Source organism: Microcebus murinus, chromosome 11 (genome assembly GCF_040939455.1).
Source record: "Microcebus murinus isolate Inina chromosome 11, M.murinus_Inina_mat1.0, whole genome shotgun sequence".
Classification (NCBI taxonomy): domain Eukaryota; kingdom Metazoa; phylum Chordata; class Mammalia; order Primates; family Cheirogaleidae; genus Microcebus; species Microcebus murinus.
The window spans coordinates 29,893,509-29,920,683 of NC_134114.1; the positions used below are offsets into that span (position 1 = coordinate 29,893,509).

Genomic DNA, 27,175 nt, shown 5'->3' on the forward strand with positions numbered 1-27,175 from the left:
AACTCATGGAAATTATTAGGAAGGAATAAGAAGTCATGCAAAACGAGTATGAAATGAAGTACTGACACGAAGATGCTGCATAAATATTAAGAAAGGAGACCAGTGATCTTGAATGGCTCCTTCTGTGTTTCACCCTCTGAGCTCAGCCCACTTCAACAGCCCCTTTAACTCACTCAGCAGATAGTCTTTTGTAGCTCAAGGGCTGCACATGTACAACACTCGCCACCTGCCTGTCACCCTGCTGAGCTATTAGGCTGAGTGAAGAAGTATTTGTAAAGCACTTTCTGGATTCTTAGATGAAATGTGTTTATCAAGTAAAATGTGTCTCCAAGTGTTTCAATTTCAGCTTGAAAATCACTTGCTAGATCAAAGTGATGTAGATCAACATGGCAGGAAGTCTCACTCTGGGTCAGAAATGCATTAAACATGGGGCCACTGATGTACACCTGGTCCCATCTTCCTGCCACAAAGAGAAGTTTCCAGCTTTAGAAAAAGAAAACCCCAGTAGAAGCTCTCATGCCAGGACACTGTCATGGGCCCAGGCTAGAAAGCACCTGTTGTATGGAAGAATCTTTTTGTCAATAAATAAGACGACGTGGCTTCTTGGAGTGGAAAAATATAAGCTAATTAGGACTACCTGTATAACCAATGGACCTGCCAGTTTGTTTAGTTCATGTTATTTATCAAAATGGAAAGATAATATAATAAGAGTGTCCAACGCTAATTTTTTTCAGGACCTTCTTTCTCAAGCTTTATTTAAGAGCTTCTCTCATGTGCTCCCCATGAGCCAACATCCGGCATCCTTTACTGAGCGCCTGCTACATGGCAGGAGTTGTTCTAGAGGCTGGGGCTGCAGGACAGGCAAATTCCTTGCCATCGTGGGGCCTACATTCTAGCAGGCAAGACACAACAAACAAATACATCAAAAAAGATAACATGTACTATTAGTTAAGACATAGGAATTATGAAGGAAAACTAAGCAGAGTAAGAGGATAGAGAATGCTCTGGCACTGGAGTTGGGAGGGAGGGTAGTGAGAGAATCCTCTCAGAGGAGGTGTGGTGCTTCAAGCATGGTCTACGTGCCCTTCTCTTAAGGCTGGTTTGGCCTTCGTGACTGCCTTGATGAGGAATGCAGAGGAAGCAATGCTGCATGACTTTCAAGGCTAGATTACAGAGGCCATGAAAGGTCTATGAATTTATCTAAAGACAGTTGTGCTGGGAGCCTTTCACCACTATGTATGAAGCCACTTACCCTCAGTCTACTCTCCAGCTCCCCAGCTGTTTGAGTCTTCTCAGCCCAGATGATAGACATGTGAGTGAGGAAGTCATCGATCAAGATGACCCTAGCTCCAGTCACCATCTGACTACAACCAAGAATGACTCAACTTTGCCCAGGTAACCTTCAGATTCATGAGCAAAAGAAATAATTGCTATTGTTTTAAGATACTGTTTTGGAATATGTTTATACAACAAAAACTGCATAGTATAGGAGGTGATATTTGATTAGGTACCTGAATGCATTCAGAGAGGAAGCTGTGTGAGGGCCTGGAAAAAGCATTCTGAGCTGAGGGTAAAATAAATACAAAGGCCCTGAGGTGGCTCAGATCAGCCCTGAGCAAATATGGTGTTAGAGCAGAATGAGCAAAAAAGACAGTGCAAATATACCTGGAGATAAGGGCAGGATGTGACTCTACTCTGTAGGCCTGGACTAGAGTTTTGGATTTGATGCTGAGCTTGCTTACAATTCTTAGAGGAGTTTGAGAGCAGAAGTAACACTCATATTTGTGTTTTCCAAAGATTTCTCTTGTTGCTGGGTTGAAAATCGACAATTGGGGAGTGGACAAGAATGGATGTAGGCAAGAAATGATAGTGATTTGGGCTTAAAGAGTCCCCATGGAGACAGTGAGAGGCACATGTCTTAAAGGTAGTACCAACAGGACTCACTGTTAGGTTCCATATGGGAATGGCACAAATAGAGGAGTCAAGTCTGATTCCCAGATTTTTATATGAGTAACATGGTGAATAGTGGGGCAGGTTGGGTGGGAATGGGTAGAGAAATCAATAGGTGTGTTTTGGACATGTTAAGTTTGCGTTACCTATTAGAATTTCAGGAAGAGATGTTGAATAAGCAATTGGACATTGGACTCAGGGAAGGGATCTGCACAGCAGATGCAGCTGTGGGGGCTGTGGGAATGTAAGTGGAATTTCACACCACGAGACTGGATGTGAGGGAGTGTCTAGAGTAATGCAGAGGACTGTGCCAACATTTAAAGGGAATGTTACATGTCTTTATGCTGATGGAGTGATTTGATACAAAGGGAAATATTGATGATGCAGGAAAGAAGGGTCAGAATTAAAGGAGCAAAGTCCTCGGGTTAGGCCAGCACCGAGGAAGCCAGTATGTAAGTGGACTGGTGGCCTCAGAGGAGCATGCCTCTTTTAGCATCACACAGGGGACTTGGCTGAGTTGCAGTTACTGCTCCCTTGTTAGCATTCCTCACTAGACTGTAAGCCCAGTGAGAACAGGGACAGGGACCCTCAGCAATGTGCTCAACATGTACTGCAGCTCCTGACACAACGTCTGGCCCATGCTGCAGACTTGGTACCTCTTTGCTGTATTAAATGGACAAATAAACAAAAGACTGTATTTGGGTAATAGTAGTTGATAAATAAATGCCTGTTAACTTATATTGAACATGAAAATGGTGAATATACCAAAGTAGGAGTAAAACTGCCATTTTGGACATCTTCAGTTTGTTGGGCCCAACTTTTCTATTAATGGATGTTTGGGTGTTTTTCCAGATTGTTGAGATAAATTTAACTAAATTAAATTAAGTGATAATTGCTAACACTTATGAGTGCTTAGTTGAGTCAGGAACTCTTCCCTTACGGGTTAATATTCATTATCAACCCTCACTTAGAGAGCCCTAGATCAGCCCTGAAACATATACAATATCACTGTTATTATCATACTTTAAATAGGAGGAATTGAGCCACAGAGAAGGTAAGGAGTTTCCCTCATGTTACACAGCAGCTTCTAACTACCAGACTAGTACTCCTTCCCAGCAATTTGAAAAGTGAAGAATAAATTAAATATGAAAATTATAACTCTACTAAAACATACCACATATAAAGTCAAAGGACAAATGTCAAATTGGGAAAATATCTATAATTCATAACAGAGACAAAGGACTAATTTATAAAGTGATCATAGAAATCTCTAGAGAAAGACAAGAGACTGAATAGAAGAAAGGACAGAGGACATGGACAGTTTACAAAGAAAACCATACCTACAGCCTTTCAATGTATGAAAAAATGTGCACCTTGACTCAACAGGAGAAGGGCAAATTAAAACTATGCCAAGATACCATTTTTTAACCTATGAGATTGACAAATATCAAAAAGTTGGCCTATAGCTCCTATTAGCAAGACCGTGGGACACAAGCACTCTCATATCCTGCTGGTGAAAGTGCAAAATAATACAAATAGGGCCATTTTAGCAAAGTCACCAAGATGATTACCTTTTGACCCACTTATGTCACTTCTGGGAATTGATTCTCAGGTATACCAGTGCAATTACAAAATGATATGCAAATAAGTTCACTCACTGCAACATTATTTCCAGTACATGAGATTGGAAACAATCTGAATTTTCTTCAGTAAGAGACAGGTTGCCTCGGCTGTTTATTCACACAATGGAAGATTAATTAGCTACGAGGAGAATGAGGAAGCTTTCTCATATGAATATAAGAAGTTCTCCAGGATATAATATAAAGTAAAAAAAAAAAAAAGCAAATGACAAGGTAGTAGATATAATATTATTCCTTTTGCAAAAGAAAAGAATAAGATTATGACTATGCTTTAATCTGTAAAAGAAATACGGGAAGGTTACATAAGTAACCCAAATATGTGGTTACCTGTAGAGGAAGGCTGAGGTGGGAGGGGGAAGCGTTTTAAGTCCTTACGTGTCATGGTACAGATTTCATGAAAAGTTATGAGTAGGGAAACAGGACTTCTCAATGTATGCCTTGTTATATTTTTTGACCTTTGAACCATGTGAATATTTTGTCATTTACAAAGTAAAAAGAAAAAAAGTGATGATAGCTACACTCACAGAGCTCTTAATGTTTGCCTGACACTGCTGAGGTCACTGTATTTTATCATCTCAGGTATTCCTCACAGCAAGTCACATTATTATTCCCATTTTGCAGGTGAGGAACAGGTTTAGAGAAGTTAGGGAATTTGTGTAGAGCATATAGCTAGTAAATTGTGGAGCCTGGAATCAGGCTCCAGCCACCCGGCTCCAGAAACTATGCTCTGGGCTATTTTTCTGCTCTCACAGTGGTTTTTAACATTTCTGTTCTACCTTGATAAAAATAGGAGATGATGGTCCCCTCATGGCCAATTTTCATGGGCACACTAATCTTTGTTTGAAAAATGATAGTTAGAAATCTCTGGTGGGAGAGGGAGGAAAGGAAGGGTGAAATCACACCTAGCAGGTATAGTGTACACTATCTGGGTGATGGGCACTCTTATAACTTTGACTCAAGCAGTACAAAAGCAAGGCATGTAACCAAAACATTTGTACCCCCTTAATATCCTGAAATAAAAAAAGAGAAATCCCCAACAGTTGACCAGTAAGATGAAGTGTCTGCAGCCATGTGATCCCCGAAGGCTAGCTATAACACCAACTTTTCCTTTCCTGAACAACAAAGCATATCAAAGCAACAGCATGGTTATTATTTAAAAACAAGCAAGCAAACAAAAAATCCCTGACATTCACTGAATTCTTGCAATGTACCAGGTACAGATGTTAAAAATAAATTACATGTATAACAATTTCATGTTCACAAAAATCTTATCAGATAGATGCTTTCATTATCACTGTTATGGGTTGAATTGTGTTTGTCTCCCCCCTCCTCCAAAAGATCTATTGAAATCCTAAGTCCTACTACCAAATAAGAATGTGACCTTATTTGGAAATAGGGTCTTTACAGAGATAACCAAGTTGAAATGAAGTCATTAGGTTGGGCCTTAATCCAATAGGACTGGTATCCTTAAAAAAAGGGGAAATTTTTATAAAAAAGACATACACAAAGGGAAGATGATGTGAAGACAGAGGCAGAGATTGGAATGACATAGCTGCAAGCCAACGGATGCCAAGGATTGCTGGCCACCACTAGGAAGGATCCTCTCCAGGGTCTCTGAAGGCGCATGGCCCTGCCGACACCTTGACTTGGCACTTGCAACTTCCACAACTGTGAGACAATACATTTCTGTTGTTGGAAACCACTCAATTTGTGGTACTTTGTTACTGCAGCCCTGGAAGATGAATACAGTCAACATCTTACAGATGAGGGGACTAAGGTGCAGAGAGGCCAAGCACCTTGCCCAGACTGATATGGTTGGTAAGCAATGGCACCTTGGTCTGAGGTCGGGAAGTCTAACTGGAGAGGAACACTCCATTCTAACCAAATGTATATTTTTAAAAATCATTTGCAAATTTAAGTTAGCTATTATTCAAGCAAATTATTTGTGTCACTTCATGACCGATATCTCTGAACACTCTGCTTTGACCTCAGCCCTCTGTCAAAGGGCAGAGCACGGGGTGTTCGGAGCAGGGCCACCCCGACGAACTGGCGTGGGCGTGGCGGTGGGAGCTCATGGAGCCAAAGCAAACTCTGCAGCGCAGCTGCTCCGAGCCGGGGGCCAGCTGAGGGGCTTTCCGGTCCTTCCTGAAACAGCTGAGTGTGGCCAGCACCCAGGGGGTACGAACTTCAAAGCAACTGAAGCCTTCCCCACAGCCACTCATTTTTGATCAGCAGGAGCCCCAATCCAGGAATGTGGGTTGTTTAAATTATTATTATTATTATTTTTTAACTTAAGAAAGGGTCAGGTGAAGTTCAAGGGCTAAAGCAACTTGCAGTAACTGCCTTTCCAAATCTCGTTTATACCCAGATGCCCACAAAACAGAAATATTTTCTGAATGGCACGATGCTTTTTAGACAATGCAGAAAGAGGAGGTGATGGAATGAAGGAAGGGCTGACTGAGTAGGTGACGCAGGGCCTGTGCTGGTCTGTGTGCACCTTATAGGGCCCCTCCTGGAAGATGCATCCCTGGGAACAAACCTCGTGGTGAGTGGAGCCCAGGCTGAATGGCAGTCTGCAGCTGCAGCTGAGAGACAAGCAAAGATGTGGTGGAGATGGACATCAGAGTCCAAAACAGAATTTGGTTAAACCGAGAGTCAAGTGACCAAAGAGGAATTGGATGAGGACACAGTTATGTCTGGCCATAAGAAGTGTTTGGGCAGGCATTTTCAATTATACTGTTGAAAGTCAGGAATATTTCAATACTGCCACCAGAATGGATCATACTATATTGGATCATACAGGTTAGTGTCTTCTCCCATGACTACAAGATGGAAGGAAGGATGCCTTATGTGACTCCAACATCCAGCGTTTCTAGGCACGGTGTAGATGTTCAGTAAGCAATTACTGTCTGGGTGATTTATTTCCCGGATGGGCTTGGCGTGGGCTTTGCGATCCCAATTAGGATTAGAAGAAAAGGAGAAAAAGTGTCTTTGCTGGAAGAATGAGCAACAGGCCTGCATCATGGTGATTCTTTTTGAATGGAAGAAATACAACCCTAAGCCCCAAATGACCCTAAACAAAATGTGAACACAACTTGGGATGTCAAGGAAGAGAAGCAAAGTGGTCAACCTTTGTCTAACATAGAAACAAAGGGGAGATGTATCCAACAGTTAAAAGTGTTAGACATTGAGGCAGACTGAGGGAAAGATTAATTTCCTTACTTTTAAACATCTCAGACATTGGGCACTGATAAACCTAGGTTTATCATACTGGTGAAAACCAGCTTTATTTCATAATCCCAAGTATTTAAAGACTATCTCAACCTTAACATCTGAATACCTTGTTTAAAAGAAATCCCAGAAACAGCAGCGGGTTTCCAAAGAAAACTTGCAAAACTGTACCCTATGTATTTTCTGACCTCTTTTCAAGTTTAATTCTGAGGCTGTATGTATATTAACACTTTTACCTACTTTGCTGCTAAGAAACAGACCTTGAAATACCAATCCACAGTGAAATTCCATAGGCAAACGGACTCACCTGAGAGTAAGATCTGCAGTGAGGACACTTATTTCTAAAATGCAGATTGCAAAGGCAAAGCCCCAGCTGGCTGACATGCTGTTCCTTGCTGGGCAGCTCCAAGTGAGGTGGCCCAGCAGGTTGTGTAAGGGATTTATTTGCAAAGGGCCAGAGGACGGGGAACAATTATTGTTTGTCTGTGCTCAGGGTTTTTGTTCATTTGGGTTGCCTGGGTACCGAAGTCCAACCAAAGGAGAGCCATTTTGTAATTCTTGCCTCATGTTTTCTCATATTGACAAGTGTATGTGGGCAATGAGCCTGGATGCCAAAGTGGCTAAGATTGGCTGCAGTGACGTGTAAAAATAAAAACAAACAAACAAACAACCCCCAGCACTTCTCATCTTGAAAGACTCAGGGAAGGAGGATGAAGGAGTGTGTAATTTTGGGAGAAAAAAACAACAACAACAGAAAACCTGTGGATGATTCTAAAGGAGACATAAACTCAAAGTTAGTAAAGAACTGCACTTAATGGAAAGGAAGGCACAGATAGATATAGATGTTCCAACTTTTTTTTTCAATCTGAAAATGAGCTGTGTGGGTTATTTCCACACAGGCAAGATAAAGCATGAAATGTATTTACAGACCTGGCTTTCTTTACAGGCATAGTGGAGCATTTGGAAAAATGAGTTATAAACTCCTGTAGGCATTAACAGTAGTCTTCAAAAGCATATGGTCTCCTTATCTCAGAATCACACACATCAGCAAGATAGATTCTGAGATGGTAAAATTTGTTCCCACCCATGAAAAAGAATTCCCCCTCACGTTTTCATGCTCTCCAGCATTTGTGGGAAGAGTAATGTGTTTTGGGAGCAATGGAGAATGTGGACGTTGCAGCCACTCTTACAGCACTGATTGTCCGATAGAATGACCTGGAGACCCTTGAAAATGATAATGATGCCTGCCCAGTGCCCACTGACTCTACATTAATTGGCCTAGAATGAGACCCTGCATCCAGGATTTTAAAAGCTTCTCAGGTCATTCTAATGTGTGGCCCATGTTGAGAAGGAGAATGGCCACCTTGTGAAGAAAGACATCAGATGTCAAATGGAGTCTCATAGGCAATATATCAGTGATTTTTTTTTTTACATCTCCCAACACAGTTTTTAAGGAGCTTTCCTAAGCAGTATTATTACATATAGGCCAATTTCAAACATTAACATATACAAAGATCAGACAGGGGGTGGGATGAAGGGAAGACAGAACATACAGCTAGTTTCTCCAGTGCGGCCTTACCTTTTCCATAGATGGCACCACCTGGGATAGAAGTTATCTACCTTCACCCCCTTTCTTGGCCCCTGTCCTTGTTATGCAGAGAGCTCGAGGTCTTGAATGGGACTAATCTCACCTGTTCCGAGCTTGCTATGGAGACAGGTGATGTGGTCAGTGTATATGCAAGGCATGCAGAATTGCCATGTGATGAGATGATTTGAGTAGATGTCACACACTTGTAGATGTGAGAATACATGTCTACACCCAAAGGACACATCCTGTGAGTCTTAGCCAGTGGCAGGGGGCTGCATCCAGCTGCAGTAGGAATCTGTCAAATGTGAAGTAGCAAAGTTGAGGACTCTGTCATGGCCTCTCTGGACCTTGCTGGGATGCCTATGGAAATAAGGACGTGAAAGCAATTAGAAGAGGATGAGGTTTATGCTAACTAGGCTTGATGCTAATTGGTTAGACTTTGTGATAACTGTACCTGATAAATAGATGTGGCTAGAGGTTGAAAAATCACCTATTTCCTTGGAGACTAACTCAATGGAAGGGGAAGGGGGCGTGAGGATTTCTTGACTGACTGGTTTGAATAGGAGGCTATTCTTAATTGCTCAGTTTTATTTACTTTATCACTGTGGTTCAGGCTAAATGTAATGTAGCAAAGTAATAGGAGCAGTAAAGTATAATAATAATATTAATATATTAATTATATATTAGTAATATATAGTAAATAATGTATAAAATATATAAATAACACAATGTGCCTTACATTAGTGACTTTAACTCTTCCTTGCCCTTAACATCTATCATGTATCTGACTGCTTTGAAATGGGGCTGACATTTCTGTGTGTATCTAGGAGAAATGAAGCATCATGATTCATTAGGCTAGAGAAGTGAAAATAACATTTTTATTTGTATAACACTTAATGGTTTTCAGAAAAGAATGGATCAATGTTTATTGAACTTCTACAATGTGCCAGGCCATCTCTCTATACACGATCTCATTGAACCCTCAAAATAACCCATTTTATAGCTGAATAAGCTGAGATACACTGAGATTACATCATTTGTCTAGCATCCACCCCGGGTGAGTAACTGGAATTTGAACTTGGTATTTCTGGTCTTATACCTCAGGCTTTTCCTACCACACTATCTGTACTGTTGTTGTTGTTGTGTTAATTATGTCATGTTGCATATAAGGTACTTTACTATAAAACTTCTTCCTGAATCCTCTCAACTCTGTGAAAGGGGAGCTTTTAGTCTAGTTTCACAGTTGAAGCTCAAAGAAGTACACCCAGGCTACATAAGTGGGATTTGAACAAACCATGTCTTTAAACTCTAAGTCCAGGGTTTTCCACTCTGCTGTGGGTTCTCAAAGTTTTCAACATTCAGTGGCCTTTTTTTTCCACATTGGTTTCAGTTTGCTTGGGAATTTTGTGGTGATGAATTATGTTTTTTTTTTTTACATAATAATAATACTTTTTCCAGCTTTTGAGGCAGACATATACATATGTATATTAGAATTCTAACCAGCAGGCAGAAACAATTAATTTTTATTGAGGTGATATAAATAAATATGTTGAGGATCATTTCCATTTGGCTCTTTTAAAGTGATGGAAATGGTCTTTTGAAAGTCCCTTATTGTTAAGTTCATGGACTCCCCTAGTGTCCAGGGATCTCATTGGGAACACTATCCCATTCCATAGCTGCTTCTCACTGATGTACCAAGATCCTCAGGTCTTGTAATACTACAGTGGAATTTTAGGACTTTCACTTTCACTTATAACATGTGCACTTGGTGGAGATAATCAGAATCACTGAATAGGGAGAACTTGGAGATCACTGTCAATTGTAGGTTTTAGGTGTGTCTTGTTTGCTACTGTGTCCCTAACATCTAGCATTGTGTCTATCCCATTTCTGAATTGCATGAACTAATGGATGAATGAATAAATGCAGATGGGGAAAATGATTCCAGGTAATGGAAGTGTCATGTCCAAGGTCAAATAATCAGGGTAGGAGAAGCATCAGAGACCACTCTCTTCACTGCTGGTTCTGTGCCATTTTCTTCCAGTCCTTTCAGATGAGCTCTTTGTTATAATGAAGGAGAGAAGAATGAATTTCTCTACCGAGTGGTTCAGGAGCTGTTGGTGAAGTTCAGTGGGGGTGATGTAAAGCTATCCTTTTACAGTAATAAGGATTCCTGTGGCTCAGATCTGTTTACATTCACATGGAACTACTTAAGGCCTACTTGATCACATTACAGCATTTTATTTTAAGTGAAGATTCTGCACAATCTCCTTTTCTTTTGAAGTTCACAATATCTGCATATGCTTCCTCCTACCCTTCTGTTTACTAACACTCTTGACTGCTCATGTCTCCCACACACTCAAACTCCAGCCTCTGCTCTAGTTATTTCAGGATTCTTATGGGGACCTCTCTGCCTCATTCTTTTCTGATTTTGATAGTTCCATCAATATTTATCTTAATTCCATTCAGCCCACTGTTATGACCAGTGTCCTGCCAACACCCAAAATGGCTTTACCTTTGAAGATATCAATAACCTACTCTCTGACCACAATTTTCAATAATTCAAGCTACCTCACTCTCCTAGTCTCCCAATATCCCCTTTCTTTGACTTTATTGAGACATCCAGCTCCTACATTTCTCCATTTTCCTCCAGGTTATCTGCCTTCTGCTAGCCTCTCCTTCTTTCATCCTTATCTGGATCCCCTGCCCATCGGTGATTTTCTCTCACCTCTTAACCCCCTCACACTTCTGCCTTTTGCACCAATATCAACAGACTCTCAGCCTGGGATCAGTCCTACCAGTTTGCTTTTCCATTGCTTTGCCGAAATCCAGTTGCAGATTCATCTCCAACTATCTGCCTTTCATTGGTGTTTGGTCAGACCCATTTTCCCGTTTCTCTTAATGGCTCCTTCTACTCCACCAAGAAACTCAGAAACTCCCTTGGCTTCCTGTGGGCCCCTCTCACATCAACTTCCCTACATATCAACCAAATCGCAGAGGAAGAGAAAGCCTACGTTTATTTAGGAAAATCTGATGCTCAAACTAACATCCCAGCTTTCTAGGTTCCTGCTGCCGTCGTCATTCCCTCTTACATCCTCAACATCTCTCAACATCTCCATCCTGATCACTTCCTTCTCCTCTGCCTATGAACATGCTCACGTCTCTTTTATCTTTAAAGAATTCTACCTAATTTCTTGATTTTCTCTCATTGCTACGACCCTGTTGGCTAAACTTTTGCAGTCTGTGTCAACTTTATTCCTGCATGGCTATGTTAACCTCTTGCAGTTTGCCTCTTGCTTCTCCTAACCCCACTGAAGACCTCCTTGTTGCTAAATTTAATGGACATTTCTTGGTTCTGAGCTTCATCTGTTAGAGGCACTCGACCCTATCGGCTAGTCTCTATGCTTTAAAACTCTTGGTTCCCTTGACTTTGTGACAGCAAGTCCTTATTCTTCTGCTTTCCTTTTATTCTCCCCACCCCCCCCACCCTGGCCTTCACACAAATGCTGGTTCTCCTTGGGGGGTCTGTCCTCCACCCACTTCCTTCTCAGTACATGCCTTCTTTTCTTTTCCACTCTTAAGGTTAAACCTGGCTTTAGACCCAGAGGTCTAAGAGGGTGGCCTGTTGAAGTCCCTTTACCAGAATCCTCAGGGCTCTTGTTTTGAAAGAATAGATTCCTAGAAGTGATAATATGTAGAAAAACAAAAAATCACTCAGTTTATGGTGTTACTTTCCAGCATCATACTCTTCAAGCACTTCTAAGAAATCTCTAGGCGCACTGACTTGTCCATGATACGTTGAACTTGCCATATCCAAAATCAAACACATAATTCCTGGGCAGTCAAGAAAGATCTTGCTTTCTTATTTTGGTTAAGAAGCCACCATTCACCCTGTCTTTCTGGTGGTTACCTTTGCTTTTTATTGCATTAGTCCTTTGACCGTACACAAAGTAGGCTCATGGTGGTTACTCTGTAGTTACTCCAGAGTTACTAGTTGAAAAGTTGATTTCACTCAATGCAGGTATATTTGGTTTCTGGAACTTGGAACTTTGACCAAAAAAAAAAAAGAATAAAAAAAGGTATTTGAGGATCAAATTCTATTCAGATTTACTAAACAGTTAACGAAAGTAAACCCAACTAAACATAGTAGTGGATAACAGATTGCAAATCTTAAACTGTCTTTAATTTTCTATTTTAGAATTTTGTGTTCTTGACACTTTGCAATTTCAATTTCAAGACTGATCCTTGAGGTTTATTGTGCAGGGAAGGAGATAGTGGTGTAAAGAAATGATTGATCACCTATGACTCTCGATGCAGTGGAGACAACTCATGATGCAGAGAACATGAAAAGACTGCCTCTCTGGCTCAGAGAAATTGTGGGAGGGAGAATACCAGAGGTGGGAGAGGTATCCTTGCCATCTGGGACTCTGGGAGAACAGCTTCCAAACTTTCCCAATATGGGCAAAGCCAAATCTAAATAAAAGTGATTGTGCCACGTGGTTGGGCAGAGAAAGAGGCACTGGCTTTGGCTTCCCAGGTTTCTTTGGCTGATATGTGGAACAGAAGACACCAAGAAGTTTCCCTCTGTCCTGAGGAGGGATGCGGAGGGTAGCTGGCAGGCTTGCTGGGAGGTCTGCTGCAGCAAGGACAACGTAGCTCTAGAGCTGAGGGAATGGATGAAAAGGCACCTATAGTCAGATCACAGGAGTCCATGGTGTTAGGAAGGGCCAAGGTGGGGACTGAGGCAGCAGGGAGAACCACCGGGCCCTGTAGGGGCTGAAGACCCTAAGTTCTTCAGCTACAACTTTAGCTACAGATACAGCTGAAGAACTTAGGAAGAGAGAATAAACAAAGCACTGTGCAAAATGAACCATATGATGTTCATCAATACACAGTTTTGGTCCAGTTCATTAAAAACTTGATACTGTTGATATAACAGTATTACTGTTATAAAATGTGTATGTTTGAACAGTCTTCTTTGTTGACCATGTAAGACACATCTAGCCTGACTATGAGCATGTGCAGGATGGTTTCCTATTTATGATGCATAAGAAATTGAGAGAATGTTACTCACAATCTCTCTTTTATTGTGAGCACTATGAGGCTCACAATGTGAGGTTAGAGAGAAAGAAACTAAGCTTGCTCTTTTGACCATGTGAAGACATGAGAAGAACACTATCTGCAAACCAGGATGATGTCTTTCACCAGATATGGATCTGCAGGGACTTTAATCTTGGACTTCCCAACCTCTGGAACTGTGAGAAATAAATGTTTGTTGTTCAAGCCACCCAGTTGATAGTATTCTTGTTATGGCAGCCTGATCTAAGACATCCACTAGTTTTAGCCACCGTGAGCCTTTCCATTATTGTAATTCAATCATTCCTAGTGGACACATGGGCTGTGAACTGCCTGCTTGTGCCCAGGGTCTTTCATCAAAAGAAGACAGCTTCTGCCATTTCTAGCCTTATCATTTCTTACCATCAGTGTCCTAGACTTCAGGTCAGTGAGGGAAATGGGGCAAAGATCATATCAACCTTCCATTCTTCTTCCTCTGTGTTAGTACCTGTGTCCCAATACTCTCCTCTCAGCTGCCCTCAAACAGAAGGCTCTGATGATCAGTCATTATAAGTAGGTACTTAGTGAAGGAAGCCTCAGACACACCCAAGTAATGCCCTCACTCAATCCCTGTCCAGTCAGGTCACCCTCTAACACTGATGTCCCCAATCCCTGGGCTGTGGCCCGGTACCAGTCCATGGCCTATTAGGAACCAGGCTGTGCATCACCACCTGAGCTCCAGTTCCTCACCCTGCCTCCCCACCCCGCGGTCTGTGGGAAAATTGTCTTCCATGAAACCGGTCCCTGGTGTCAAAAAGGTTGGAGACTGCTGCATATAGAACAGTAAAAATTTCCCTTTCTTATAAATAACATAAAATAATAATGATTGAAATCAAGCAAATGACCATTGAATTCACAGAAAACTTCATAACCAGTATGACAAGGAAAACTTCGTCATGAAGGATTTCAGAATTAGGCTTTTTTTGTTCTTGTTTATGACAACCTCATCTTTGATCACTGCAGAAGGCCAATTTCTTTGCTATCCGAGCAGCCCACACTGTGGTCTCCGTGGAGACCAGTGCTTGTATGATTTCAGTACATGGTGGAGGTTTAGTAATTAAAGTACAGTACATAATTTCAGCAAAGCAAGGGCAAATGAGGGGCTTAATCACTCATTAGGTGAGATGACAAATGGCCAACTCTTGTCCATCAGCACTGCTGTAATTAGGACATGTTATCAGAGCTACTGCTGGTGCACAACTTTGTGTATGTCCGTATTTGGCACATCAACTTAGAACGTGAGCTTTAGTTATTTTTAATAGAAGGAAATTAGTTAAAAACATACCATTTCCCAGCAAGAATTAGGTGTTTTATTATTTAGCAATATCCTCAAAGGGTAATAGCTTAAATATTTGCCAGGGACTTTTGGGAAGCTCTCACCTTTCACTAAAGATTTTGTATTGAACCTGTTCCGGGAATATGGGTCAGAGAGCTCACTCATCAGTTTAGTCCAGGGTCAGCCAAACTCCTGAGTTAGCTACATGCCCTGTTCATTCTCTCCTTACTGTCAGCACAGGAAAGACTTGGAATCATTCTCTGTCTGGCTCTCTCTAGACACCATGGTTAACATTTGGATGGAGAAGTCTGAGATCCTGGTTGAAAGGATCTCCCTACTACAACACATAGCTTTATAATAAAATACCTGTGGAAACTACTCCCTGAAGAGTTGGAGCAGAGCCCAGGGATTGGCATCTATTTTAAAGCATGGATGCCAATCTCACGTGAGACGCAGCAGTAACCGATCCCCCTCACAAGATTAGGAACAATATCAATGGGATGAAGTTATTTCACATACATGATAAAACACTTCACAAATGAGGGATTATCTTGAGAAAATCAATAGCTTCCCCTTTTGTATTGCTTTTATGTGAGAAATCTGGGAGCAAGCTGGCTGTTAAAGTTCAACTTTTAGGTTACATATATTTGATGCCTAAATAAAACCCTATTCCCAGGATAACAGGGTAACTGCAAAAAAACTGAACGTCTGGCACACAGGTGTGAATACCGCCACTATTAAAGGCACTACAGTCATGTCTTGGTACCTGTGGGAGACTCCTTCCAGGACCCCCTGTGGATACCAAACCTGTGGATGCTCAAACCTCATATATAAAATGCTGTAATATTTGCATATAATCTACACACATCCTCCCATATACTTTAAATCATCTCTAGATTACTTACAATACCTAATATGATGTAAATGCTATAAAAATAGTTATATTTTTATTTGTATTAAGTTTTATTGTTGTATTATTTTTATTTTCCTAATATTTTCCATCCAAGGTAGGTTAAATTCATAGATGTGAAACCCAAGGATGGGAGGGCAGACTATGTAAGGAACAGGTCTGTTCCCACTTTGCAGGGACAGTAAGCACCTCCCTCTGCTTGGTCAACAGTAGTTGCTACTGCACTGAAATGAAGGTCCTCCCCTGCTTGGTCAACAGTAGTTACTACTGCACTGAAATGAAGGTCCTCCCCTTGTACATCCAAGCAAGGGTTAACCTCTGGCAGGACTTCACAGATTAAGGCACGTGGAAATAGCACACAGGCTTGAGGGTTAGACACACTGCAGAGCTCCTGGATAAGCCAGACCCTGTGTGCCGCCATGTTCTCAGCTCATCCGTAGCTTACTTTCTGTTTTGCTGGAAGCTGCAAATATAGAGTCTATTTCTCTATATTCCACCTCACTATGTCAGTAAGAGACCAGATGTTCCCATGAAGGGAACAGGTAAGGCAGTAATATGAAACATTCCGTAATAGCGTACATCAACAGATGACCCTGCACCACAAGCTTCTTATCCCTTAGAGAAGTTAGGTTTAACAACAAGACTTCTATAACCAGGCAAGGTCTGGCCTTGGGATTCTCTTCCTTGTGGTTACAGGGCTTCTTGATATGAGAACCCTCAACCTTTGTAATAGGTGAGTGTTTAAGAATGTCCTAATGCGAAAAACATCTGATCCTTCACTTGCTCTCCTCACACAGCGGCTCTCCTGAGCCGCCTGCACCAGCATAGAGCAGGCTTGCCTTGCTGAGGTAAAATAAGACTGATTAAAAAGTAAGAGAAGGCACAGAGTGAAAAGCTCATGCCTTAATAGTTCACTAACGAATGATTTTTATCATAGATGCCAGCTGAGGTGATTCTGCCACAAGTCTTATCTGCTGAACTTCATTAAACTCCCAGAAAGGGGAGTATATGTGGGTCTGAGAGGTGCATAAGGAGAGTGTTGGAAGAGATTAGATGATAATTCACTTATCTAATTCTATTTCATGGATTTCCACTTTCTGTTCATCTTTGTGACAATCCAGAATGCATATAACTAACATTTGCTCACCTTGGACTGCTATGTTTTATAAATTGTTGCTAATGTCGATGCAAAGCAAGGGTCAAATATTAGAATAAACTGATGGTAACACATGAGATTCTGCCATTCCAGTTTATTAAAATGAGTAAATTTATAGCTTTATTTGCATACAGAAAAGTGCACAAGAAAATAAGTATGTACAAAACAGCTGTGTGGCTGATCATGACTTTTAAAAATTCAACTACCTAGAAACAGTAACTCCAGTTTAGCACATTTAGGTATTTGGACATTTAAAGTACTAATTCAAGTCTGTGTTTATGACTGAGCAAGAAGCCTGATGGAAAATTATGCCATATATGATCTGTTATTACCATTAAACATAAAACCACAGGACTTTAGCTTAACTACTTGGGGTTAATCAATAGCGGTTCATGAGGCCACCATCTTGTATAGATCCTGAGCAGTCATCCTCTTCTTCCACCTAAAGGTAACATTATATGTGGTTGATTAACATCCACAAGAACCTGAGCATTAAGGGTCAGGAGACAACATTAAAAATCCAACACAAACAAAACAAAACAAAACTCATTTTGGCAAGAACAAACTCTTCAGAACCCTGCTAACAACAGGACTGAGTATGAACTGGGAAAGTTTCCAAGGTTGTAAGGAGAAAAATATTGCAGACATTAGATTTTCAATGATAACCCCAAATACTTGTTCTACAGCTTCCCCCCCCTATTTATCTTCCTACTCACTATGAGATTATTGTGGCTTCAAGAAAGTTTTCCAGTTACTTGATGAAGGCCTAGCATGACCTCAAAGAAGCACCTAATGTATTTGGCACAAACACAGCTTTGTGATATGTTGCTCTTCAGAATACAGTCCTTCATTGCTGAGTTGAGTTAGATTTCTTTTCAATATTAACTGCTCTTCTGGAACTTCAGCTCAAAAGAACGGCCTCCTATTCCATTGGAAGGATACAGCTTGTGCCCATCTGCAATTCTAGTTACTGGGATTAGCAATTACTGAGAAAGAAGAGGCTCCAGATCTGTGAATCATTAGGGATTTAAAAAAATTTTTTGCCCCATGAAAGTCTTCTGCTTGTGAAAGGGAGGTAATGCTATATGCACCCAGATGTAAAACTGACTGCAAAGAGAATCAGAGGGAAAAAGAGAGGAGAGATGAATATGCTTTTCCCTAATTTGCAATGGCTAGCAAGTGATTAGAAAAAGGACATTTTTGGCCTCAGGAGAAATTGATCTTCAGAAAGAAGAGAAACTACATCTTTAAAAAGGTCCTTCGGTGTGTTGGATTCCGAAGTGTCTCAGAGGAATTCAGATTTGCTTCAACTTCAAAAATTTTGTGTCAGTGATAGTCTGAAGCAAGATTTAAGAAGGTGCCTTGTTCTCGTATAGGCTTTAGGTTTTATGCTCTAAAACAGAACCCCCAAACAACTTTGAACAGTAAGAATTTGAAAATTTATTCAAAACAGTGTCATAGGAGGGGTTATGGTGTCTGCATCTCCCAAGCAGAGGGTAAAAGGTAGAGTGCTCTAGAAGGTTCTAGGGATACAATAGGCAAAGGTTCAGTGGGTAAACTAGTATACTTCATTTACATTTAATCTAGAGAGTTTAGGATCTTGATTTATTTAAAGCCATAGATTCAGTTTAGCTTTAACCTAGACAAAGTGAAAGACATTTTACAAGTGGAAGAGGCAACAAGAAATAAGGCAACAGATAATAATATTTGAAAGCTGGACAAGGGCAGAGTTCAGGGTGTGCCTGGCTATTAGCTTTGCCCTTGACTTCTAAGGCCAACCTTTTTGTTCCTCTGGAGAGTCAGCAAACCAAGCTCCTAGAGAAGTATGGAGAAGAAAAACTTGTGGTTAGTATTTTGAATTGAGTATCAATGTATTAAATATCAAGTCATTGTTAAAAATATCACTCATAATATCTCCTAGGGTTGATGTGAGGATTGAATAATATAATAAATGTAGAACATGTAATAAAGCGATTAACACAAGTGCTCAATAATGTTAGCTATTTTCTCCCCTGATAGTTCTCTCCACCCAATCTATTAATTTAGCAGGTTGACCTAACTATCCCTCCTTTATGACCTAAAGAAGAGAGGGCTCCCAAAGGCAAATCTAGTCAATTCAGTTTCGTCCAAACAATCCTCCTTGACTCCAGTGTAGTTATTCCTTTCTGTTAATATTTGGGTATGTCTTCCCATGAGTGGAGGGTGAGAATGGGTGGTGGAGTGAGTGGAGGGTGAGTGGAGGGTGAGAATGGGTGTCGCTGGCCAGACTTCTATTCACTTCATCACCATCAGAATCCCTTGGACTCTTGTTAAAAGGAAGCTTTTTGTCAGCACCAGAGAGGAATTCTTTAGGGCTGGGGTAGGGCATTTTTAACAATTTACCCAGTTCACTGAAGCTGAATTTATGGAAAGGTACTGTAAGAAACACTGTAGAACTGGGGTGAGAAAGATCCAAATACATAAACTCAATCTTATTGTTGGCTGAGTGCAGTGGCTCATTCATGTAATCCCAGCACTCTGGGAGGCTAAGGCAGGAGAATCACTTGAGCCCAGGGATTTGAGGGTACAGTGAGCTATGATGATGCTACTGCTCTCTATCCAGGGTGACAGAGCAAGACTCTATCAAATAAAAAAAAATCTTATTGTTGATGCCACATTTAAGATAGTTATCTATTTAAAATAATTAAATTCTAGATGTGTCTCTAAGTAGTCCTGCTCAGATGAGGCAAGATTGAAAAAAATGGGTTTGGGCTTTTCTCATTCTTTTGTTTTAGCCTTACCAGCTGTACTCTACTGTCTCTAAAATGGAGATAAGCTTCCTTTCTCCTACTAAGTTCAGTCTTTAAAAATCAGAACAAAGTTACAATCACTTGCTGTTGAGAAAGAAAGGGTTGCACTGAACCTTCACAGGGTTTCAGTCAAAGGTGGTTATACCTAATAACTTGTCTAGGATAAAGTCCACTAAACAAAGAAGAATCAACTTTTGGACCCATTTTGAGGTTCTGCTTATGAAGGAGATATTTTAAGAGCTGTTAAAGCTTTTATATTTAATACTGTCAAACTATTTCAGACTAACTTTAATTGAGATTGCACACAAAGAAATAAATGGCAGAAGAGTTGTGATCATCATCTGTTTAGCTTACTTGTATGGTGGCTTCACAATGTCTTTGAAAACTGAGCTTTTTAAAATAGGAAACCAAGTATAGGACGCTTTGCAGTTGCTTCAATGTGAAGGTTAAAAGGCTAGAAAGCTGTCATATGTTATTTTGAATTTACTTCTATGCAGAAATGAAAACTCAGAAACATAGGATAAGGTAGAAATCCATATTCTGGTAGGTATATTACTATTTTTTATGTGCTTAAGAATTCTATCCTTAAGTTCCCTGCCTAGTTATTAATGAGTTAGCTAAGTATAGATTTCCATGACTATTGCTCCTAAATTATTTATATTTATCCTATTTCCAATTCTAAAATTAAAATTTCACCCTTTTTTCCCTGTGTCACCTTTTCTTACCCAAACCCCCAAGATAAGCTTAATAGGGCCTTCTACTTACAGAAGTTAGGCAAAAGGATTTCCAAAAGTATCCCTATACATATCAGAAGATGCAGATTGAGGAGAAGTCATCTAAGAAGACAAAACCATATAATTGTAGTCATAAGAAAAAAAAACTTACAATCAAGACTTCCCAAATTCCTTTAAAAATCACTTATGTCATAGGCTAATCAGATACTGTAGGAGTCTACAGTGATTTGTGTTCACTTTGTTGTGGATGGTGATATATATTATTTTCATCAAAAGTAAGTTCAAGTTAATTACATTTGGCTCCCCCAAGTAGAAAGTATGCAATATAAAACCATGGGTGGAAAATTAAGAACTTAAATCTTTGAAAGGTTTTTTTTAAAGATAGTATTTTGGCTCAGTTTCCCCCCAGAATACTTTCATAAGCCAGGGTAAATGAGATCTGTAGGACATTTTCTATGTGATATTATTTTTCAAATTCAGAAGATAGTAGTTCCTATAAAAATAATCTTCCCCTAGTTTAAATGAATGTTTATTAGATTGTGAAGGTTCTCAATGATAAATCTTAGTCAAACATATTTTACCCTCAAAAAGTTATTGTAAAAACAAGATTAATTCAGGAGGCAATAGTTCTCTGTGGCATGTACTTTGGAGCAACAGCTCTAGTTGTTGATACTTACGGGGACTTGTGATGAACTGAAAGAATCTTTAGAAAAAGGATTCTCAAATGCATGGTCAACAGATTTGGTAACTGGCAGGGCGCTTTGCCTGGGAACTGGCTTTGGTGGTTCTAGAAGGTAAAAAAAATCAGAGTAGTCAGTAGACAAGCTTTCCTCAAATATAGGCACAAGTCACCCAGTCAACTGTCTTTGAAATTTAGTCCTAAACTTATGAAATTCACATCAGTAGAACAAAAATCACCACCAGATACCAGGACTCCTGATGATTATTATAGGCAAATCCATCCCTTTGCAGAAGAAAAAGCCATGTATATTTATCTGAAGTGGAAGAGATGCAGAATCCCCTCATTTAAGGCCAAGGATATGGATGAAGCTTTACCATACAGCATTCCAAGTGCCATCATCACCCACTGAATTTCATTAGCTCTTGGCAGCCCTTTGAAGAGCTACCACTAGAGGGCAGCATTGGGTCATCCCTTAGAAAGGGCTAAGGTACCTGGCTAGCTCCAAAAGGTAACCCGTTGTCTCCATAATCCTCGATAACCAAAAGAAACAAGAGGAAAACTTTTGGGGGGTGGGAGAGGGTTCATCAGAGGGACCCTATGGGCCCACCTGATAGTGTAAATATTGGTACAGTAGGTAGAGCAGTAAGTGGCTTACCATTGATCTTGCTCAACAGTTGATTAGCATCATAGTCATCATGGTCTGCATTCTCTTGAGGAATGCCAACTTTGCTGTTGAAATAACTAGAGAAGGCACTTGAAGTCCCAGAGGGAGTCTGCTCCCCCTTCCGTGCGGGCACAGCAGGTGGCTGCCGCAGTTGGAAGTCCTTAAACATTTCTTTCACCTCCTTGACTTCTTTATCCCCAAGTGGGTCTAAGGCAGTGAAGGCATCGCTGGAGATGTCCTTTGGAGGGCCAGTTCTGGGAGGCGGCTGAGGAGTGACCAGGAGAGAGGACAGCATAGAAGAGGACTGAGTAGACATAGCAGGAGATGAAAAAATATTGCTCTGAAAAGGATTCCCCAAAGGGCTTGTTGACTGCCAAGTATTGGGTGCCACAGATGCAGAAGGGCCCCAAACGGCAGGAGCTGCTGGGGAAGTTGAGGCTGCAAAAGATGAAGGCTGATTCCAACCTGGAATGGCTGGGTTTGTACCAAAAACAATAGGCTGACCGAAACCTGAAGGCTGGCCAGCCATCATGGCTCCCGGGACCATGGAAGTGGACTGATTGAAGACCAGAGGTGTTGCGCTCCATGGTCCTGCCTGAGGGATTGTGGCTGATACCCCACCTGAAGGAAGAGGGAGAAAGCACTCATCAGGAGACAAGCTTGACAAGGATGCTTGGATTTCAGAAAGCACAACTCTCCGGGGAGCATTTGCCACCATCTTGGTGGCAAACACCTTCAACCAGCCCCAAGGCATCCTGGGAAAAATAAAAGCTCTGAGAGATTAAATCACTCTAAAGGTTACATAGCTTTTACTGTGTAGCTGGCAGTCAGATGCTGGTTGCATTTCAAAGCCCACGTTCTTTCTAGCATGCCTTTTTAACTTTCCTCATTAAAAAGGTAATACAGTAAACTCGGAGCTAAAGGGTGCAGTGTGCGTGCTGTCTGTGGAATGGACACGCTTGTCGCTCTGCCTCGGGCAGAGCGAAGGCAATGTATGTGACCAAAGCATTTGTAATGCTCTGAAGTTAAGAAAAATTTTTTAAGAAGTGTTTATGAAGGAAAAAAAAGAATAAATAAGCTCATCAATGAATTAAAAAAAAAAACCAAAACGGTACTTCAGTTCATAACTACCCAGTCGTGAAAAAAATGAGCCCTTATCCTACAGACGCTAGTTGTTTGATAGACCTCAGACAACCAGAACAGAGTCTGTCAATAGCAGGAACTTACTTGTTGAGTGAGTACATTTACTTAAACAAACCGCACTGATTATGAAGTGGTTAATTGAGATAATCCACTGGGCTTTCTGAGTCATGGATTTGATCTTTTCATTTGGCAGCTGGCTTGTGTCTGGAGTCTTATGAAAACCAGTGATCACACATGTGCATAAGGCCTCAACATGCTTACATCCTGAAGAAACCATTTCAAAGTTTCCTCGCTTTTTAATGCTGCCAAGGTTGACACAGCTTTATAAAGGGAAGATAAAGTTTGGCTGATGCCAAGATAGTTTTAGACTTTTATATATAAAAATGGAGGAAAGGCTGTTATCCTGGGAGGGCTGTTTCAAATAAAGTGCTTCCTGCCATGTGTCACTCACTAACCCTTGCCAGGAGTCAGAACAGAGTATTTAAAAGAGGAAGGGAGGGAGCGAGGACAATGAAAATAAAAACCCTCCTAGGTAAGCAATGGCCCGTGTCAGGGCTTCTGATCTTTGTGGGTAAAAGGCTCCATCTCCTTCGTCTTTGCTGTGTTCGGCAGGAATTAGTTAAATCACTAGAATCCAGGTATCTCCAATGTCCGTCCCCCTCTTTTGGAGAGGCTCATTCCCTGCATCTTGTTCCAATATATAGGACATTTTTTCCCCTGCCGCTTCCCAAGTGTAATAATGATTCAGTTAAACTGTCACCACTAATAAAACACCTAAATTCAACCTCATATCTATTCACAGATGATGCTGTGCGCTTTAAACGTATTTACTTTGAGCTTTGCAGCACAGCATTCTTTAGTTACGAAAGTCTTCTAATTCAACTAAGAAAAGGCCTTCAGACTTGGGTTAGGAATGTTTTCGTTCCCAGAGTGAGACGTACTTTGAAAATGGTGTTTGGGGGTATGTGGCACAACAGTCTATCTTAGATCTCCTCAGTGTGGTAGACTGGTGTCACTTCACTCCACTCTTACGATCATGAACGCTGGCCATCTGGCCACAGATGCATATTGTGTACTCAGGAGAGAGTGGTGTGGTTCAGAAGCCACTTATTAAACCACTTAATTACCAACATACTTATTTTGAAGGTGAGGAAACTGGGTACAAGAATATTAATTAAAATTGGGAAGGTCACAGCCTGTGACAGTAGAGGCTGAAGCCAGGCACACTGGCTCCGGATCCAGCACCCATCCTCTTGTCCTGTGTGTTAATTCAAATACTGATTTCACAGACATAGAAATTAGACTTCATTTGCACTGTAGAATATACCCCTTTCATAAAAAATCAAGGGAAAAGTTCTCTTAGATTCTACAATACAGGCTCTAAAAGTGGGTTTGTTATTGCTAGCATTTTAAAACAAATTTACTTAAATTTTATTAACAGGAGCCAGATCACTCACTAATAATTTCCACCCATTGAATAGGCAAAAAAAAAAAAAAAAAAAATTAGGGGAGAATTTGATTATCTTTTATGTTGGACTACTTGCCTTCCCTTAGGAAAATGCTTGGCTTTAGTCATTGTTTATGTTAGTGAGAATGGTGTTTGTAAAAGAGAAAAATATTGTATTTGCCAAAAATTAAAGACTTTCCTACTATATACTTATGCCAGCCTTCATCCCCACCCACAAGATTCCATGCATTGTGTTTTAAGACATTTAGGGCCCAGCTGGAGAAAGCAGGGCAAGAACTAGGAGAAAAGGGAGCATGGGTCTAAAACATCAATTTCATTACCTTCCAAAGCTAGATTAAAACACAGGGTAGCAACTTGAAGCTGAGGACTCAGCTTTCTACAATACCCTCTCCCCACCCCCCAGTGCTCCAGGGGAGCCAGTCCCCCAGCTGGGTCTAGCGGAAGCCAGACCCACAACCTTCCACGCCTTGGCTAAGGATCCCTGCTAGTGGACAGGGACTATACTGTAGAGCTCAGTTTGAGTCCCATGTCTAAACTTGGAAGAGTCATCAGTATTCTGCAGTTGTATACCCCAAGGCCTCAACAGGGGCACCTAGCCAAAAATCTTCACTTCGTCTGAATAAATTAACAGTTATAGGGTCCAGCTGTATTTTCAGGCTGACTTGTTAAATATTGGCTGTAAAAATTCTTCAGGGCATTGATGTTAGATACAAAGCTCTGTGATGTGATCTAGTTGCAGACACTGCCTTGCAAGTTCTCTGCTCTTCTGCGAGGGAAAGGCACCAAGCAGCTCCACTTGGGGGTGCTGGAAAAAGAGCGATACACAAAGGGGGAAGCCCCCAAGGGACATGGGGTGTCCAGGGAGTCTCCTGACAGTATAAATCTGAGTAGAGACCTAGGACAAACCGGCTTCTCACACCCACATGAGTATTAGCCACTAGGCAGATAGGTAACACCCCCTCCCCATTTTGCCACCCTACACTAGATATAATTAAGCAGATTTCTTGTAAAAGAATCAAAATATTTTCCTTTGCAGGAAAACAGAAGAGAAAAAAAAAATTAGGATCCTGATGACTGACTCTGCAGGAGGCAGAGAAAGCCAAGATTCCCGGTCAAATTTTACCAAAGGGGAGGAGAATCCTTCTTCATATATAATTCTCCACCTCCCATGCCAGAGTCTATCTGGGGTTTGCAGAGGTACCAAGAAGCAGGAAAACAAAGAGAATCCCCAGCAGGACAGCAAAGACCATAGTTAGGGTTTCTGAATACTGTTCCATGCAGTCCAAAAAGAAGTGGCAGCTGTGGGTGAAGAGCCGCTGGCCAGTCCTCAGTAGAGTGCCTTCCCCATTGTTCCGCCAGAGTGGTCGGTGGCTCACTGGAGCTAAGGACACCTTTGTGCAGAAGGGCACCAACACATCCTAGATATCTGATAAGATTCTGTCTCTTGCCTTATCTTTGTGCTCTTTTCAAGTTCAGCTTTTTAGTCCTTATGTTCTAACTCGAGTAAGACAGTCAAGCCAGCCCAAAATATTGGAAAGGGGCTACTAAGGCTTGAGCTTTCAGAGACTGCTCAGGGTGGATGCCTGGCCCACCCTTACCATATGCCTACGAACAGAGCTGGGCCCAGAACCCATGACTTTCATTCTGTGACTTATACTTGCTTCAGACTTATTTTATATGCTTCTTGGGGTATTTATCCCTTCTAAGAAGGATATAAGAGTTGATAGGTGGTAGGCCTTCCATCCATTCTAGTAAATGACACGCATGTTGCTATTTTTTCCAATAGTGATGACAGACAAGGCTCTCTCATTTCAACTCCTTTGCACCATTGAGGCTGGTCTGAGCATCAGAATCCCTTACAATTGTCTCCCAGGAAGCCATTACCAGTTGGCTCAAGTAGGTGCAATGTTGAAAATGGATTTCTTGTCACATGCCACCTCAAGGAGCCAAATTTCAGTTACGAGTCAGCAGTATCCAATGGAGCTAGAGATGTACAGGAGTGAGAGTGGGAGAAGGGCTCTGGCAGGCGTGCAAATCTTATGCCTATGGAACCCCCCATGGACGTGAAGCGGCTTCCCCCATGCATCATTGTTTTGTGAGTGAAAGTAACAGAGTCACACCTAACTCTATCTCCAGACACCTACCTAGGCCCCCAAGGGGCCCCACTGGGGCAGAAGCACTTGTTTTGAAGAGATCCAGAGGGTTGGTCTGTAGGGTTGCAGATTGTCCTGTGGGTGACATCTGGCTTGGAGGTTCTGAGACGGGAGGAGCAAAGATGTCTGATGCAAGCAAGTCATTGGCTGAAGACTAACAGGACAGGGAGGGAGGGAGAAGTGTTAGTTACTCTGTAATAGTGAAATACAGTTTTGTTCTGTCTCTTACTTTTCACCCCAAATTTGAAAGCCATAGAAGGAAAACTTTCTTTATTATTGATAAACAACTACAACTGATACTGAAAAAAAAAAGAGAGAGAGAGAGAGATTCCTGCAATGGACAGACTATTGGGGAGTCACTAAGGTGACTCATACAACTGAGGACTTGCAAAGTGAAATCTATTTTGCTCATTTACACATTTGTATCGGTCTTGTCTCCTTATCAGCCAAAAGCTTGAAGCTGGGAAAGAAAGGGCAACTGTAAATAAGCATCATGAATATTTCTGATTCTTCCATTGGATGTAAATCAGGTTACATACGGATGATATGGTGTTAATCAATAGATGAGCCTGTATATTCCTATGAGAGTTCCAAAAAGATACCTATAGAAGCTGCATTTTAAATTGCTTTTGAAAGAAGCTGGTCATAGCAGTAGTGGTAATGGTAAATATGTAAGTTT

The 27,175-nt window shown here is 41.1% G+C and overlaps 2 protein-coding genes and 1 long non-coding RNA gene across 8 annotated transcripts in view; 1 reads left to right on the forward strand and 2 right to left on the reverse strand.

The window, feature by feature from the left end:
- C9 (complement C9) overlaps positions 1–7,271 on the reverse strand; it is a 47,089-nt gene extending 39,818 nt beyond the window's left edge. The window contains exon 1 of the mRNA XM_012736490.2: positions 7,129–7,271. Within this exon, the coding sequence (XP_012591944.2) occupies positions 7,129–7,205 (77 nt within the window). The 5' untranslated portion in view covers positions 7,206–7,271. The remainder of the gene's footprint in view (positions 1–7,128) is intronic.
- LOC109731308 (uncharacterized) overlaps positions 1–27,175 on the forward strand; it is a 106,651-nt gene that overhangs the window by 63,955 nt on the left and 15,521 nt on the right. The window lies entirely within an intron of this gene.
- The window catches only part of DAB2 (DAB adaptor protein 2), a 172,734-nt gene continuing 162,501 nt past the window's right edge, over positions 16,943–27,175 (reverse strand). For all 6 annotated transcript variants that reach the window (XM_012783228.3, XM_012783230.2, XM_076007987.1 and 3 more), the window contains 5 exons: positions 26,488–26,650; positions 21,724–22,353; positions 21,064–21,173; positions 20,418–20,488; positions 16,943–18,678 (listed from right to left, as the gene is read on the reverse strand). In XM_012783228.3, the coding sequence (XP_012638682.1) occupies positions 20,423–20,488; positions 21,064–21,173; positions 21,724–22,353; positions 26,488–26,650 (969 nt within the window). In that variant the 3' untranslated portion in view covers positions 16,943–18,678; positions 20,418–20,422. The remainder of the gene's footprint in view (positions 18,679–20,417; positions 20,489–21,063; positions 21,174–21,723; positions 22,354–26,487; positions 26,651–27,175) is intronic.